This window comes from Chiloscyllium punctatum, chromosome X (assembly GCF_047496795.1).
Source record: "Chiloscyllium punctatum isolate Juve2018m chromosome X, sChiPun1.3, whole genome shotgun sequence".
NCBI classification, from domain to species: Eukaryota; Metazoa; Chordata; class Chondrichthyes; order Orectolobiformes; family Hemiscylliidae; genus Chiloscyllium; species Chiloscyllium punctatum.
The window spans coordinates 17,282,656-17,296,980 of NC_092791.1; the positions used below are offsets into that span (position 1 = coordinate 17,282,656).

The 14,325-nt window shown below is 41.5% G+C and overlaps 1 protein-coding gene across 4 annotated transcripts in view; it reads left to right on the forward strand.

The window, feature by feature from the left end:
* Window positions 1-6,261, forward strand: part of LOC140471339 (cytoplasmic dynein 1 intermediate chain 2-like) — a 61,334-nt gene extending 55,073 nt beyond the window's left edge. For 2 of the 4 annotated variants that reach the window (XM_072567356.1, XM_072567358.1), the window contains one exon: window positions 823-6,261. In XM_072567356.1, the coding sequence (XP_072423457.1) occupies window positions 823-936 (114 nt within the window). In that variant the 3' untranslated portion in view covers window positions 937-6,261. The remainder of the gene's footprint in view (window positions 1-822) is intronic. The other 2 variants (XM_072567357.1, XM_072567359.1) reach the window with 1 other exon arrangement.
* Window positions 6,262-14,325: the final 8,064 nt, after the last annotated feature.

Sequence of the window (14,325 nt, forward strand, 5' to 3'; positions counted from 1 at the left end):
ACCACCCCAGCCCTGCTTTCCCCAGCCAAATTGTCACATCTGGCTGAGCTGAATCAATTCAGCCCAGACAAAGGAATGAGCCAAAGACATTCCTCATCTGTCTGATGGAGTCCCATGCTGGGTGGTTCATTGGACCTTCAGCAATTGTGGTAAGTTAGACAATATTATTCAAGACACAACTACTCTGCATTAACCTTGAAGGGGGTTAGAAATAGAGGTGAGATTGTAAGATTGGAAACAACAAGCATTTCCTAGCAATGTACACACTCGGCTGTCCTGAGACTGTTCTGCACATCTGTAGTGAAAGAGCTGACTCAAACTGATTTATGTGCCTCAGATCTTTGATCTCTGAGAGGTGTTCCAACTTTGTGTGGAGTGCAGCACTTTGAGCTCAACTATCTCACTATATCCAATAGGAATTTCACACAGAGAGACATGGGAGAAAGCAGGAATGAGGGACTGAGTTGGCTGATGAGCCATGATCATATTGAAGGGCAGAGCAGGCTGGAAGGGCTGGGTGACCTTACTCCTATTTTCCATATTTCTGTTCCAATAGATATGGAAGTATTGTGGGAAAGAGGCATTGAGGTAGATGATCATCTGTGATCTAACTAAATGGCGGCGCAGGCTTGATGAGCTGACTGGCCTGTTTGTATTTACACGAGGTGGTGCTGTGGGAGATAAATGGGTTGGGAAAACTGATGCTGGTTCACAGTGACTCGAGTGAACTGCTCATCATAAAGTGCAGCAAACATTAAAGCAGCATGACTGCAGAAATGCCCTGATTGTTCTCATCTTTCTCTTTTTGTTTTCCCTTTGCAGCAAATTGCTGTTCCCCGGAATGATGAATGGACCAGCTTTGCAAAAACGCTTGTTGACCTTAAAGCAAATGGAAACGATGCTGAGGAAGAAGCAACAGCAGGTCTCCTTGCATAGGCTGATTATAGATATTTTGTTGCATTCTTCTAAGTGGAAGAAACTGCATCAATTAGCTCAAATAGGCTTCTCTTTTTGCCCCCTCTTGCCAAGTTCTAGACAGTGCAGTGGTGAATCATATAATTTGCCCCATGTGACACTAGCTTTCCAGGACACTGTACCAGTAACAATAAAGTTTCCCGTGTAGTTGCCTAGTTAGTGCCCAGTAGCATATGGGTGCAAAACTTGCATGTAAGTTATATTTATGAAGCAATTAACTCCATGCTTACTGCTGCTGTTTCATTAATCTAAAGCAGGAGTTTATAACCTTTGGTGCAGTGAATGGCCACATGTGATAGCTTTTGGGTAGAGAACTGAGATTAAGCAGCACATCCAGCATTGTTTACAACACTATTGGGTTCACCATTCAGACCAATACTTGAGGATATTCCAGCCTAACAGCACTTTCATATCACTGAATCATTGGCAAGACAGCTGGGCCTCACGATCTGCTGATTGATTTCCCTCTGCAGCTCATGGCCCCTCTACTGGGGTCTCAGCTATGGGGAAGGGAGGATAAAGAATAGTTCAGCAAATAGACTACTCCCAGCACTTTCTATGTCGCAATTTCACATTACGTCCTTAACATGCTGATGCTAATCATCACGTCAGCACCTTACATTTCCTAAGTAATTAGCAAGTGTTTAGATTTTTTTAAGAAATTTCGATCTTTGTGGTTTAGAATTTTTAGAATTGTTGTGCATTCTGCTCCTGCTTTAACTATCTTCTGACTCAAAATGATCACACAACTGAGTTTCAAGCATGGGCTGCGTGGTGAAAGGAGCAGAGGCAATTGAGCCAGCTGCAGTCCAGATCAAACCCCCCAAACAAGGCAGGGTGCACTGCTGCTACAGACCCGGACCTATTCACAGGCTTGGCTTTGTAAAGTCGGGGGGTTTATCTAAAAGTGGCTGGGAGGGCTGCCGAGATGGACAGAGTAGCTTGATTTTAACTGTGGCTCACAGGAGGCTCACTGATTTGGAGAGCTGGGGATCTTAGTTGCTGCTCAAAGGGACCAAGCAGGAAGTGTCCTGCTAATGGCAGAGGAGGACTCTTTTGGGTCACACATTTTTGGATGTACCTTTTTCTGAGTGGCTTGCAGCGATCCCTTTTAGAACTGCTTGTTAGATCACTAAAGACCCGAGTACCAATGGGTGGGAAGTGCTTGGGACACTTCCATTGGTAGCTTAAAACCTGCATTGGATTCCCCTGCATGTCATAGGTCCCTGGCAAGGATAGTAGAATAAGACTCCTGAAGAGGCCCCCATGAAAATAGTAGCAAGCAAGAAATGAGGCAATAGGTAATTCTGCTCAATAAAATTTCACACTGTTTGTATTACAGCAGGAATTTTACAACAAAGAGCACGAGCACTGTCTTACAGAAACCTATAAACCTATTGGAAGAAAGGTTTACAATTGGGTGATTAGTTCATTTCTTTGCTCTTTTAAATGGGAATTCACTTGGTAAATTTAATGAAAATAGACAATGGTTTCGGATGTTATACTGAGGACTGCACAGACACAACGGACAAAAAATAGATTATTCACTGTGTTTAAAACATGATGTTGAAGAATTGCATGGGGATCACTTGGGATGTTTCTGGCTTTATAATAATCATTGTGAGGCCAGTGAGAAAGGAGGATCAATTGTTTGTGTATCCAAAATGTTTGCTGTCGTCAATATTCCAAACATTATACAATAAGATTGAGTATTCAAGAAGTTTCTGATGAGCTTGACATAAAGGAAGGCATATTTAGTTCAAATTAATTTTGGAAGTTATAAATTTTAAGTTTTTTAGCTTGCAGAACAGCAGTTGATCAGCAGATGGCATGTTATGCTTGATGTGTTCCTATATTTTCTAGAGATCATCCTTGTTTTTTGCTACAGGCCAGCAGAGTGCATTTTCCATTGCTGGCCTGGATGGATCCTCCTGCATCCACAATTGGAAAACTTGAGCAGTCTGTACATAGCCTGGAGCCCACTGCTAGCAAGTTTCTCTCAGAAGCATTAACAAAGTGAGGGTTCATTTTAAATGTAGTCCACTTTAAAAAAATTTAAAGAAAGATCTTTCAGTTTCAGAAAATTTGGATCGAACCTTCTTGACAATAACAGGATTTCATCCCCACTGTATTCACTTGAACATTACCTTGACCAATTTTGATAGTAATCTCTTCGAAAGGAGTCTAACAAGTTGCTAAACACAACTTTTCATTTGCAAATCCATGCTGGCTATGCCCATCAAATCACTATTATTACCAAGTGTACTGTATTGCCATGTAAGGGAGTACACCCAAGGCTCACCAGACTTGTCCCTGGGATGGTGGGACTATCCTATGAAGAGAGATTGGGCAAACTGGGACTGTATTCTCTAGAGTTTTAAACAACGAGGGGTTGCCTCGTTGAAACTTACCAGTCTATCCCTTTAGCTATTTTGTAAGATGTTTCCCCTCATTGTAGAGACTGAAATCAAAAGGACAGTTTAGAAGTAAAAAGAATGCCATTTTGGTCTGAGATGAAGCCAAACGTCTTTTACTCAGGTACATGAATCTTTGAAATTCGCTACCACAGGTGACTGTAGAGGCTTAGACCTCAGGTATGTTTAAAGTAAAGATTGGTAATTAGAAATCTATCAGTGGTGTACATAGTTATGGAGACAAGGTGGTTAAAAGACTTAGAAGTGTTTGAACGTATCGAATGGAAGAGTGGGTTGAATGGCCTACTGCTGTCCCGATGTTTTTAAAAATCCACGAGGCAACATCAGAGCAGATAACCAAAGACCTGAAAAGCAAAATTCCGAGAGGGAAGTCAAGAGCTTAAAGCAGCTGAAAACACAGCCACAATAGCAAAGCAGTAGAATTAGAGGCATTTAGGAGCTTGATGTTGGAGAAGTACAGAGGTCTCCAGAGGGCTGTAAGGGATGGAGGTGGTTACAGAGATAGGGAGGAGGTGTAGGGGCTGGAGGGGGTTACAGAGATAGGGAGGGGGTGTAGGGACTGGAGGATACAGTGCTTCTATATTGCTTGGTTTAATACACAGACCATCAGCTAGTAAAGCGGTTAGAGGGACAATTCTGCAAGGAAATTGCAGAGAAGTGTAAACATAGAGTACTTATAATGGGAGACTATAATTACCCAAATACAGACTGGGATAGTGGTAGTGCAAAGGGCAATGAGGAACAAGTGTTCCTAGATTGTTTTCAGGAGAATTACCAATAGTACTGTGTCCAGTCCAACAAGGGGCACTAGTTCTGGCTCTTCAGAATGAGGTGGGCCAACTAGATTGAGCGTCTTTGTGGGAATACTTGGGGGACAGTGGTCATTGTATCATTGGGGTTTCAGTTGGCAGTGGGAAAATAACATTAATCAAGCCAGAGTAAGAAAAATGCCTTGGTAGAGAGCAGATTTCAATGAGGCAAGAACAGAACTGGCCTAGATAGACTGAAACCAAACCTGGATGGGAATAACAGTGGGCTGCCTTCAAAGAGGCGATGGTTTAGGTGCAGTCAATGGAAAGGTTGGGCAAATAAAATCCAGAGCTGCCTGGGTGACAAAGGGGTTGGAAATTTAAGCTAAAGAAAGAAAGAAAAATATGCTTATGGCAGGAGTTAGATGGTAAATATAGCTGAGAACCAAGAGGAATACAGAAGGTTCAGAAAGGAGGTGAGAAAGCAATTTGAGAAACAAAAAGGGATTATGAGAAAAAGACTGCCAGCTAACATAAAATGAAATCCCAAAGTCGTCTTTCAGCAAAATGTGTCTCACTAACGTAGTAGAATCCTTTAAAGAGGTAACACAGGGTTGATGAGGGTAAGGCTAGTTATGTTTAGTGTGGATTTCCAAAAAAACATTTAATTCATTGCCAGACAGCAGACTTTTAAGAAAATGATATGTTGTGAAATGAAAGGGACAGTAACAATGGGGATAAAAATTTGCCTAAGTGATAGCAAACAGAGTAATGGTAAATGAGCATTTTTCAAGTTGGAAGATGGTTTGTAATAGAGTTTCCCAGGGAGCAGTATTGAATCGTGCTTTTCCTGATGTATATGTCTTGGTGTGCAGGGGTCAATTTTTGCAGACAGCACAAGACTTGGCAGACGTTTTGGAGGAAGACAGTGTAGAACTTCACAAGCACATTGACCAGTTGGTAGAGTGAAGAGAGATAGTTGGTGGATAGGTGGCAGATGAAGTTTAATGTGCACAGAATTTGGGAAGACTGTATAAAGTGAAGGGTACTATTCAAACACACTGTTAACGAGGTGTGGGAGCAGAGAGACCTGGGTGTATATATGCATAGATCATTACAGATGGCAGGACAGTTAACGCGGTTAATAAAACTCAGTATTGTCGACTTCATTAATTTAACTGAAGAGTACAAGAGTTGGGAAATTATAATGAACTTCTGTAAGATACTTGTTAGACTTTAGCTGGTGTATTGCTTGTATTTAGGTAGCCACTTCTGTAGTCTAGATAGATAGATAACTGGCTCTCTTTGATCTTCCTGCACATTAAAAATAGTTGACTTTACCTTTGTATCTTTCCCTTCTCAGATCTCATGCAAACTCCCATTGCCATTCCAAGATGCAATATTCCAACTTACACTCTTCCAGCTGTTAGAAGTTTGATATCAGAGCCAGTTAACCTTTAATTCCTTTCGCCAATTCTGCAGCAATTTGAAATGATCTTTATTGATGACAGTAGTAATATTTTATTCAATATTAATAAGACTTGACACTTGCTATCATTTGGACAGTAATATAAAGCACAGCAGCATTATCATTGTTCCCTCAGAGGAAGCGTCATCTCATGGTAGTCACTCCCTGGTGGTACCACTTGATGTGGAACATAAGGTGTGGTCTCTGTCAGCCCCTGTACTTCTGAGAGAGTTGTCTACAGGATGGTCCTTAACCTCCTGTAGCCAACTCTGTCTCTTGCTGCCTTTTCATGTTTTCACAGCAAAGATTTTGGAGACCAATTTAACCCAATCGTAACCTCACTGTTGTTGAAGCGACCAATTGCAAAAGATGTCAGTGAGCTATCAGTGCCAGCTCAAGGCTTACCTGCTGCCTGACACCTTCTCAGCTCTTAAATATTTCCGTACCAGCCCCTGGCTAAATGGTGACCTTGGTGCCCATTGATTTTTGTCTCTGTTCCAGGTGTCTCTGGGATGTGTATCATTTCAGTTTTCACATTTTGTTTAAGATTTTAGTCAATTTCTGCAGATGTTTGCCTCTTTGCCATTTCTGAAAAATGTGTTGCTAGAAAAGCGCAGCAGGTCAGGCAGCATCCAAGGAGCAGGAGAATCGATGTTTCGGGCATAAGCCTTTCTTCAGGAATGAGGAAGGTGTGCCAAGCAGGCTAAGATTAAAAAAAGTGGGGAGGGGCGCTGGGAATACGATAGGTGGAAGGAGGTTAAGGTGAGGGTGATAGGCCAGAGTGGGGGTGGGGCGGAGAGGTCTGGAAGAAAGATTGTAGGTCACCCCCTCTCCCTCCCCCACCCCTTCTCCGGTCTATCACCCTCCCCTTAACCTCCTTCCACCTATCGTATTCCCAACGTCCCTCCCCCAAGTCCCCCCTTCCTACCTTTTTATCTTGGCCTGCTTGGCACACCTTCCTCATTCCTGAAGAAAGGCTTATGCCCGAAACATCGATTCTCCTGCTCCTTTGATGCTGCCTGACCTGCTGTGCTTTTCCAGCAACACATTTTTCAGTTCTGATCTCCAGCATCTGCAGTCCTCACTTTCTCCTCTTTGCCGTTAGACCAATGAACGCCAAACCATAATTCCTCATCCAGTCACCTTGTAGGCAGAAATAATATTCAACATATAAATGAAATTAAAAGTACAAAAGTATTGGAGTTTGTTTTCATTAATTAGCAAGAAAACCGATGTAGGTATTTTCCAGAAACAAGTATAGAAAATACTGGAAAATCTCAGGTCTAACAGCTTCTGTATGGAGAGAGTGTGTTAATGTTTTGAGTCTAGTATGAGTATTTCTTTCTGACTCATCAGGATTATTTGCAAGAATACCAATTTAAGAGGAAAACCGACATTTATCTGGAGGAGATGCAAGTGCTGATTGGTTGTCAAATGGACTGTGGTCAAGGTGTTGCCATGGAGAATGCACCATTTAATGATGGTTGAGAGTTAACTGCAAGATATTGGCATACATGTTCTTTTATCTGCCAAGAACAAGGACCTGCATATTCATGTACATAACTTCCAACAGATGCAAGTGTGCCACACTACGAGCCTGATTGACCATTCGAAATTGGTTGCCACTGTAATACTATACACACTCGAGTGCATTTGCCAAGCAGGTAACACTCTTCTCATTAGTGTTGGTTATTGCCTTAAATTGTGATTCTTGCAAATTGTCCTACTAAGAGGCAAAATGTCTTTAATTCCGTAAATTAGCCGTATGTTAAACCGCTGGTTCTTTCATCATCTGGTTGGAATGACCTATTTATATACCTGAGGGAACTGCAGTTTGACCTGACAATATGGGATCAACTAGCTTTCATTCATTTGTACGGCTTGAGTAGTTTGCTGTTGTATCATTTAGAAACAAAGTCATGAGGTAATGTTTAACCAATCAATTTATTGGAAAGTTCCTGGTTTATAGCATTGTTATTGGTCAAAATAACCTCTTGAGTTAATATCAATGAAAGCAACTTTTGTCTCATTCATTTGTTTTGTATGTTATTCTGTCAGTCAATGTGAAAAGAAAAGCTGAAACTATGAGAACACTTAAGGCTTTGGATCTTGTTGTTTTTGAGTGTTTCAGCAGAATTTCTTACCACAGTGAAGTTGCATAGTTAGGCTAAAGCTTCCTTTTAAATAACAATTCTACTGAAGTAATCCACTCCTTTAACCACACAAATAAAGCGACTTATTTTGCACATCTCAATGCTGGTTTCTAATATTTTCAGCCCAGCAAATATATTCTTTAACTGTTAAGGACTTCAAAAAATATACGATTTGTTGTCATAGTAACGCACAGTTTGAATTTCTTTATTTAATTTGTATAGTTCTATTTTAACCTGTATTTTAAGTGGTTGTAAAGTTGCTGTCTGTATTTTAGCAGTTCAAAAAAGCAATTCGTTATGTATGAAGCACTTTAAAGCTTTCAGATATAATAAACTGCTTATGATAAATATTGATGATTCACCTTCCTGAAATGAGAGAGAAAGTGTGTGAAATATTGAAAGAGAAGTTGTGGATATAGGTGATGTGGCTGGCCTCTGGTAGCACCAACTGCACTGTTCTGTTCAAGGTAGCACAGCGCAGAAGGTAAGACTCATCGTCACTCATCTATAAATGTTTATTTACAGCTGCACACTTTACAGAGACACACGCCTAAATCCAACATGGACAGTTTCAGTCTGCTATATATTCTTTCACAAACCTATTATCAAATAAGTGCCCCACTTGAATGTGGCATTAACCCACTGTGACAACAAAGCCAAACTTTTGAAGAGAATTCAGTAAGTTATTACTCGGGTTGATAATGCACATCAGTCACAGAAGGCCTTAAAACAAGTGTACTGGTGGATTCTGTGCATTCCCTCTCCAGGGGCACTCATAGACAGGCATAACTCCTGCGTAGAGGCAAGTGGTGTGGCTGACCACTCTCCTGGACCTGCTAACAGCCACCTTTTGTCAGACCCCAGGAGGTTTCTAATTCATTCAATCTGTTCCATACCAAAGATCAGGAGTGTGGGGCTGATGCACATCCAAATCTCAGGGGCTGCAACCTTTCACATTTGACATAAAAATGAAACATAGATTCCTCCTGGTGGCAGAATGAACGCACCTTGCAGAATGTGGATGGTGTGCAACAGCAGCAGTCTATACAGGGACCCTTTCCATAGAGTCATTGTCCTGTAGCCCAACTCGTCCATGCTGACCAGATATCCTAAACTGATCTAGTCCCATTTGGCCCACATCCCTCTAAATCCTTCCTATTCATATACTTATCCAGATGCCTTTTAAATGTTGTAATTGTACCAGCCTCCACCACTTCCTCTGGCAGCTCATTTCATACACATACCACCCTCTGCGTGAAAACATTGCCCCTCGGGTCCTTTTTAAATCTTTACCCTTTCACCTTAAACCTATGCCCTCTAGTTCTGGACTCCCCCACACTGTGGAAAAGACCTCATCTATTTACCCTATTCATGTCCCTCATGATTTTATAAACCTTTGTAAGGTCACCCTTCAGCCTCCGACAGGCTTTTTCTCCAGACCGTCAGCCTCTGTAACGTCCTTGTAAATCTGTTTTTGCACCCTTTCCAGTTTAATTACATCCTCCCTATACCAGGGTGACCAGAATTGTACACAGTACTCCAAATATGGCCTTACCAATATCCTGTACAGTTGAGACATGATGTCCTATATAATGTACTGACCAACAAAGGCAAGAATGCCAGCTTCACTACCCTGTCTACTTATGACAACGCTTTGAAGGAACTATGCACCTGCACCCTTTGGTCAGTCTGTTTTACAACACTCCCCAGGGCCCTACCATTAATGGTGTAAGTCTTGCCCTGATCTGTTTCACCAAAATGCAACACCTTGCATTTATCTAGATTAAACTCCATCTGCCATTCGTCAGCAGATCAAATCCCATTGTATTCTTAAATAACGTTCACTGTCCACTTTCCCTTAGTGTCCTCCATGCCTCCTATATACATTTATCTAAATGATGAATGACAAAAGACCCAGCACTGATCCTTGCAGCACACCACTGGTCACAGCTCTCCAGTCTGACCAAAGTTCCACACTGAGTAATGGCATGATTTTAAGAAATCCAATGATTCTGACCGTGAGCTGGATGTTATCTAGGGATGCCCATTATGCTAGTTCATCCAGTAATATCCAGCCCACTCCCTCTACCATTCAGTATGTCTATGGCACTAGTCACCTTGGCAACCCACATCCTCTTCTGCTAGCCCCATGAGCCCACACTGATGGGAGGTGGTCTGGATTCCTGTGTTGTGGATCCTAGGCAATAGCTACAGGAGACAGCTCTGGCTGGAGGACACCTGATCTGTTCGTGATAAAAGATGGACAGCAAGTAGGTATGGACACCCTGGGGTGATATGCACATTTCTGGGGAGTGTGGGAAGGGTGATGTCTGTGGGGGTTTTTTTTGGTGGGGAGGGGGGATAGTGGCAATGCCTGAGTCTTCACTGGGTTCATTGAGGGGGTGATGCTATGCCTTCACTGGAGTGAGTGCCTGAATATCCTTAGCAATGACTGGGATTGCGTACAGTGCCTGATTCCCAAAGCCCAATTGCCTGGGTCCTCAAACAGATGAACGACAGCAGACACCTCCTTTAGTGTATCTGCTTCTTTAAGGCAAGGAGACCTGAAGACATATTCAAAACCGATTCAATTATGGCTTTAGAAGGGGATGGGATAATTTCATCATCTTTTGTTGGGATGTGGCTATTGCAGGCACGGTCAGCATTTATTGCACATCCCTAATTGCCCTTGGGATGGTGGTGGTGAGATTCCTTTCTGAAACTGTTGTCGTCCATGTGCTGTTGAGTGAGGGTGTTCCAGGATTTTGATCCAGTGACAGCAAAGAAACAGTGGTGCAATTTCAAATTTGGATGGTGAATGGTTTTTCGCCTGCACTCTCGATACTGAAAACAAAATGTCTCCTGTTTAAATTGATTGCCTAATTGGACAGCATATACCGAACAATCCGGAGTCTGCTAGCACCTACGCTAACATATTTTAAGAAAATCAATCAAGCCTATCATCTAGCTTATTTGCTAGAAGTGATATACATTCATACGCTGGGACTAGTTCTTGGAAAATGAAAGCAATCTGTTCAACACGTGTCCCTTTTTATTGAATGACCCAGGAGCTTGTGGAGCCTATAGTTTTTCATTGGCTGAGGCATTGCTGGGAAGGCTAATCAGAGTCAACCTGCCAAGCAATCAGCACCCTTTCCTTCTGTCAACTTTCAAACAATTTACATTCTTGTGTTTGTCCTGGTAAAATGCAAGATGTAAATATGTCTCTCAGAAATAATTGCTTCCCAAAAGATCATTTAATAAATTAGTCCGAAAGAGTGTAGGTTAGGTGGATTGGCCGTGCTAAATTGCCCCATAGTCTCTCGGAATGTGTAGGCTAGGTGGATTAGCCATGGGGAAAAATGCAGGATTACAGGGGGTAGGGTAAGAAGGTGTGAGTCTGGGTGGGATGCTCTTCAGAGGGTCAATGTGGACTCGATGGGCCAAATGGCCTGCTTCCATACTGTAGGGATTCTAATACAGATTGTGAATAGTTGAAGTTCAGCACTGATTCCCTGTGGCACTCCACTGGTTACAGTTTGCCAACCCATTTTTCCTGATGGGTGACCATCCTCCAAGGTGGATGTCGGGACAGGCAGCAGCGAAAAGTGGCCGAGCAGAGGCTGATAGCTAAGTTCGGTACCCATTGGGAGGGCACAGGCGCACACACACTCCTACAGACTCTTACACTCCCACACTCTCTCATGCATCCTCTCACAGACTTAGACCCCTTTACACTCTCTCTCTCACACACACTCACACTCACGGACACTCACAAACCCCACCCCAGAGATATACACATGCACACACACACATTTGTGGGGTGAATTTGTACTTGCAGAGTTACATTGTACTTTGCTCAAAAACTGCATGAATCCATATAAGACTCTGTTAACTCATTTTTTAGATTAGAATCAGTCTAAACATTCTGGCACAGACAGGGAACACAGGGGGCTAACACCTTCAACATATTATCTGGACTGACACCAATTGTTAAAGTTAACCTGAGAATGTAACTTTTTTTAAGTTTTGTGATTTACATATGAAAGAAGTGAAACTATCATGGTCTTTCTAACAGATGAGAGCCTTAACAAACAAACAAAGTATTTTTCAATGTATAATTTCAGTTACATCACACTGTAAACTTTTGCTATAAATTCTGTCTTGCAATTGTGTACTCCACAACCACTTCCAAAAGCTAGTGCTTCCAATTAAACCTGTTGGACTATAACCTGGTGTTGTGTGATTTTTAACTTTTATATTTGATCCTTTTGCCTTAGCACTTTATTCCTACGTAGTAACATTTGTGATTCATGTACCAGATCCTTCTGTACTGCAGGGCTCTGCAAGCGTACTCCATTTAAATTGTGCTAAATATGTATTATTTTAATATTGCTTTGAAGGATTGTCAAAAGTAAATTTGTCATGTTTTCTGGAAATACCTGGAGTGTTTTTTTTAAAGAAGACATTTAAAGTTCAGCTGGATTTTATTTTTAAACAAGGCTTCCTGTAAATTGCATAAGTGGTGATAACTAGAGCTAGGAGCCTATAAGATGTATAGATCTATGTCTAAAGTTATTATTATTTCCTTAGCTTAATACACTGGATAAGCCTTTTATAGAAGTTTTTAATAAGTTTAGCTGTGTTTAGTTGATCTCTCAAATTCAGAAATGGCAAGGACATCTCAGATCCATGGACTGTACATCCTGTTCCATGTGGGAAACCGAGGACCCTTTTGAATAGGTGCATGAAGTGTATCAGCTAGAGGAGTGAAAAAAAAATTGTTGAAGCAAAGGCTCAATTAAAAATGTCAAAACTGAGCTTGATATATATTCCATTGTCAGCCAAGCGTATTGAAGGATTTGGAGCTGAGGCAAGTAGACAGTGTTAAGATACAAATGAGTCGTCTAAACTGAGTGGAGGAATAGGCACAAGTCACTGAATGGACTCTTCCTGGTCGTACAGATGATATATACTGGGTGTGTAGGTTGGTGGTGAATAGCAAATATTTAATACGTTCTCACAGTTGTGTGTCAGCAGATTCATTTTGGTGAAAGAATGAACACGAGCGTGTGATAATATCAATTCCAATTTATTGTGCGGTCAGGCATTTATTTCGAGATTGCCATTTCACACAAATAAATACTAATAGAAGAAAATTACCTCATCACAAAAGTCTGACTTTCATTAAGTAAATGAAAAACTAAAACTGAAAATGGTTAGAATCCTATTGGAAGTGCAGGTACTCCTTCATCTATCAAAAGCAATTTAAGGTTCTTCTAGGGAAAGGTACATATCCATTCGGGCTGATTTGTCCTGCATCTGAGTGATTGTAGCCTTTTCCCTGAGCACATCCAACAGGAATACTGAAACAACTCTTTGTGACATGCTTTACTTTAGTGAAAAATCTTCAAGCTTTCATCAAGAAAGAGCTGCTCGTCAAATCCTCTTCATGCCCGGTTCAACAATCTCTGGATCCCTTCAAAGTCTGCTTTCTGAAGACAACAATACCAGTGTAGATATTAAGGTAAAGTTTGCTGGGTTCGCCAAAATGAAATTATATGAAATGAGAGAAAAGAAAACATGTATGATGACTGGTAATGACTTGATGATTAGAAAGGTCACTGCTTTTAAAGTGATTCTAGGTCTTGCTGAAGGAATGAGCTTGTGTTCAGATTGAGTATTGTAACTCAGGAATAATGAACTGAACTGTCACTAACTCTTGAAAAGCTGCAGACTTGTTTAAAACAGACACAATGAATCAGATGATAATGTGGATTGTTGGTATATCAGTTGAATTTGTGATCGTTGTGGAATTGTGCTGTGTAAATATCATACAGTAGTGATATTTACACTATGAGATAGTGTGAGCAAGCCAGAACTGAGGTCAGAGTTTATTAAAAGCAAGAGATGAGCCTTTTCCCAGGAGAACACGAGCAAATCTTAATGAGTGAATCGATCAAATCAACATGGAAAACATGATACATTTACGATGTTTGCCAGAGGTCAAACCAATCACTTACTGGAGACTGGACAGTGTCAAGGTTTGAGTGGACAGCTTCTTTGCATGCAAAGAGTATACTTTAAAAAAAAACTTGTCTCGGAGCACAGCTAGCTCAGGAACGTAGGTCATCCAATCAGCAGCGGCCAGTTGGAACGGAACACGCTGATCACCTGTTCTGGTCTGGTCTCCAGACAAATCCACGTAAAGGGGTTCATTTGTAAGTGGAAGCCTTTACAGTATTTTCTTGCAGGGTACATTGCTTTAATAAAGAATATTCTGTTGTTAGGACTGCTTTGGGTTATTGATATCCGGAGTAACCACAACAGACCAGGGAAAGTGGGAATAAAAACTGACGATGATTGGTGAGCCAGCCCGGAGGGTTGAAGATGAAGAAACAGCCAGAGTAGGTAATGGAAGAGGTGATTGAGGTTTACGTGACAGCGAAGGTTCCACTGAAGGAACAGTGGGACCAGACTCTCTCAAGTACTGAAGATCCAGTCCAGGAAGCCAATGGACTTGGGGCTCTGCTTGTAAGGCAGAA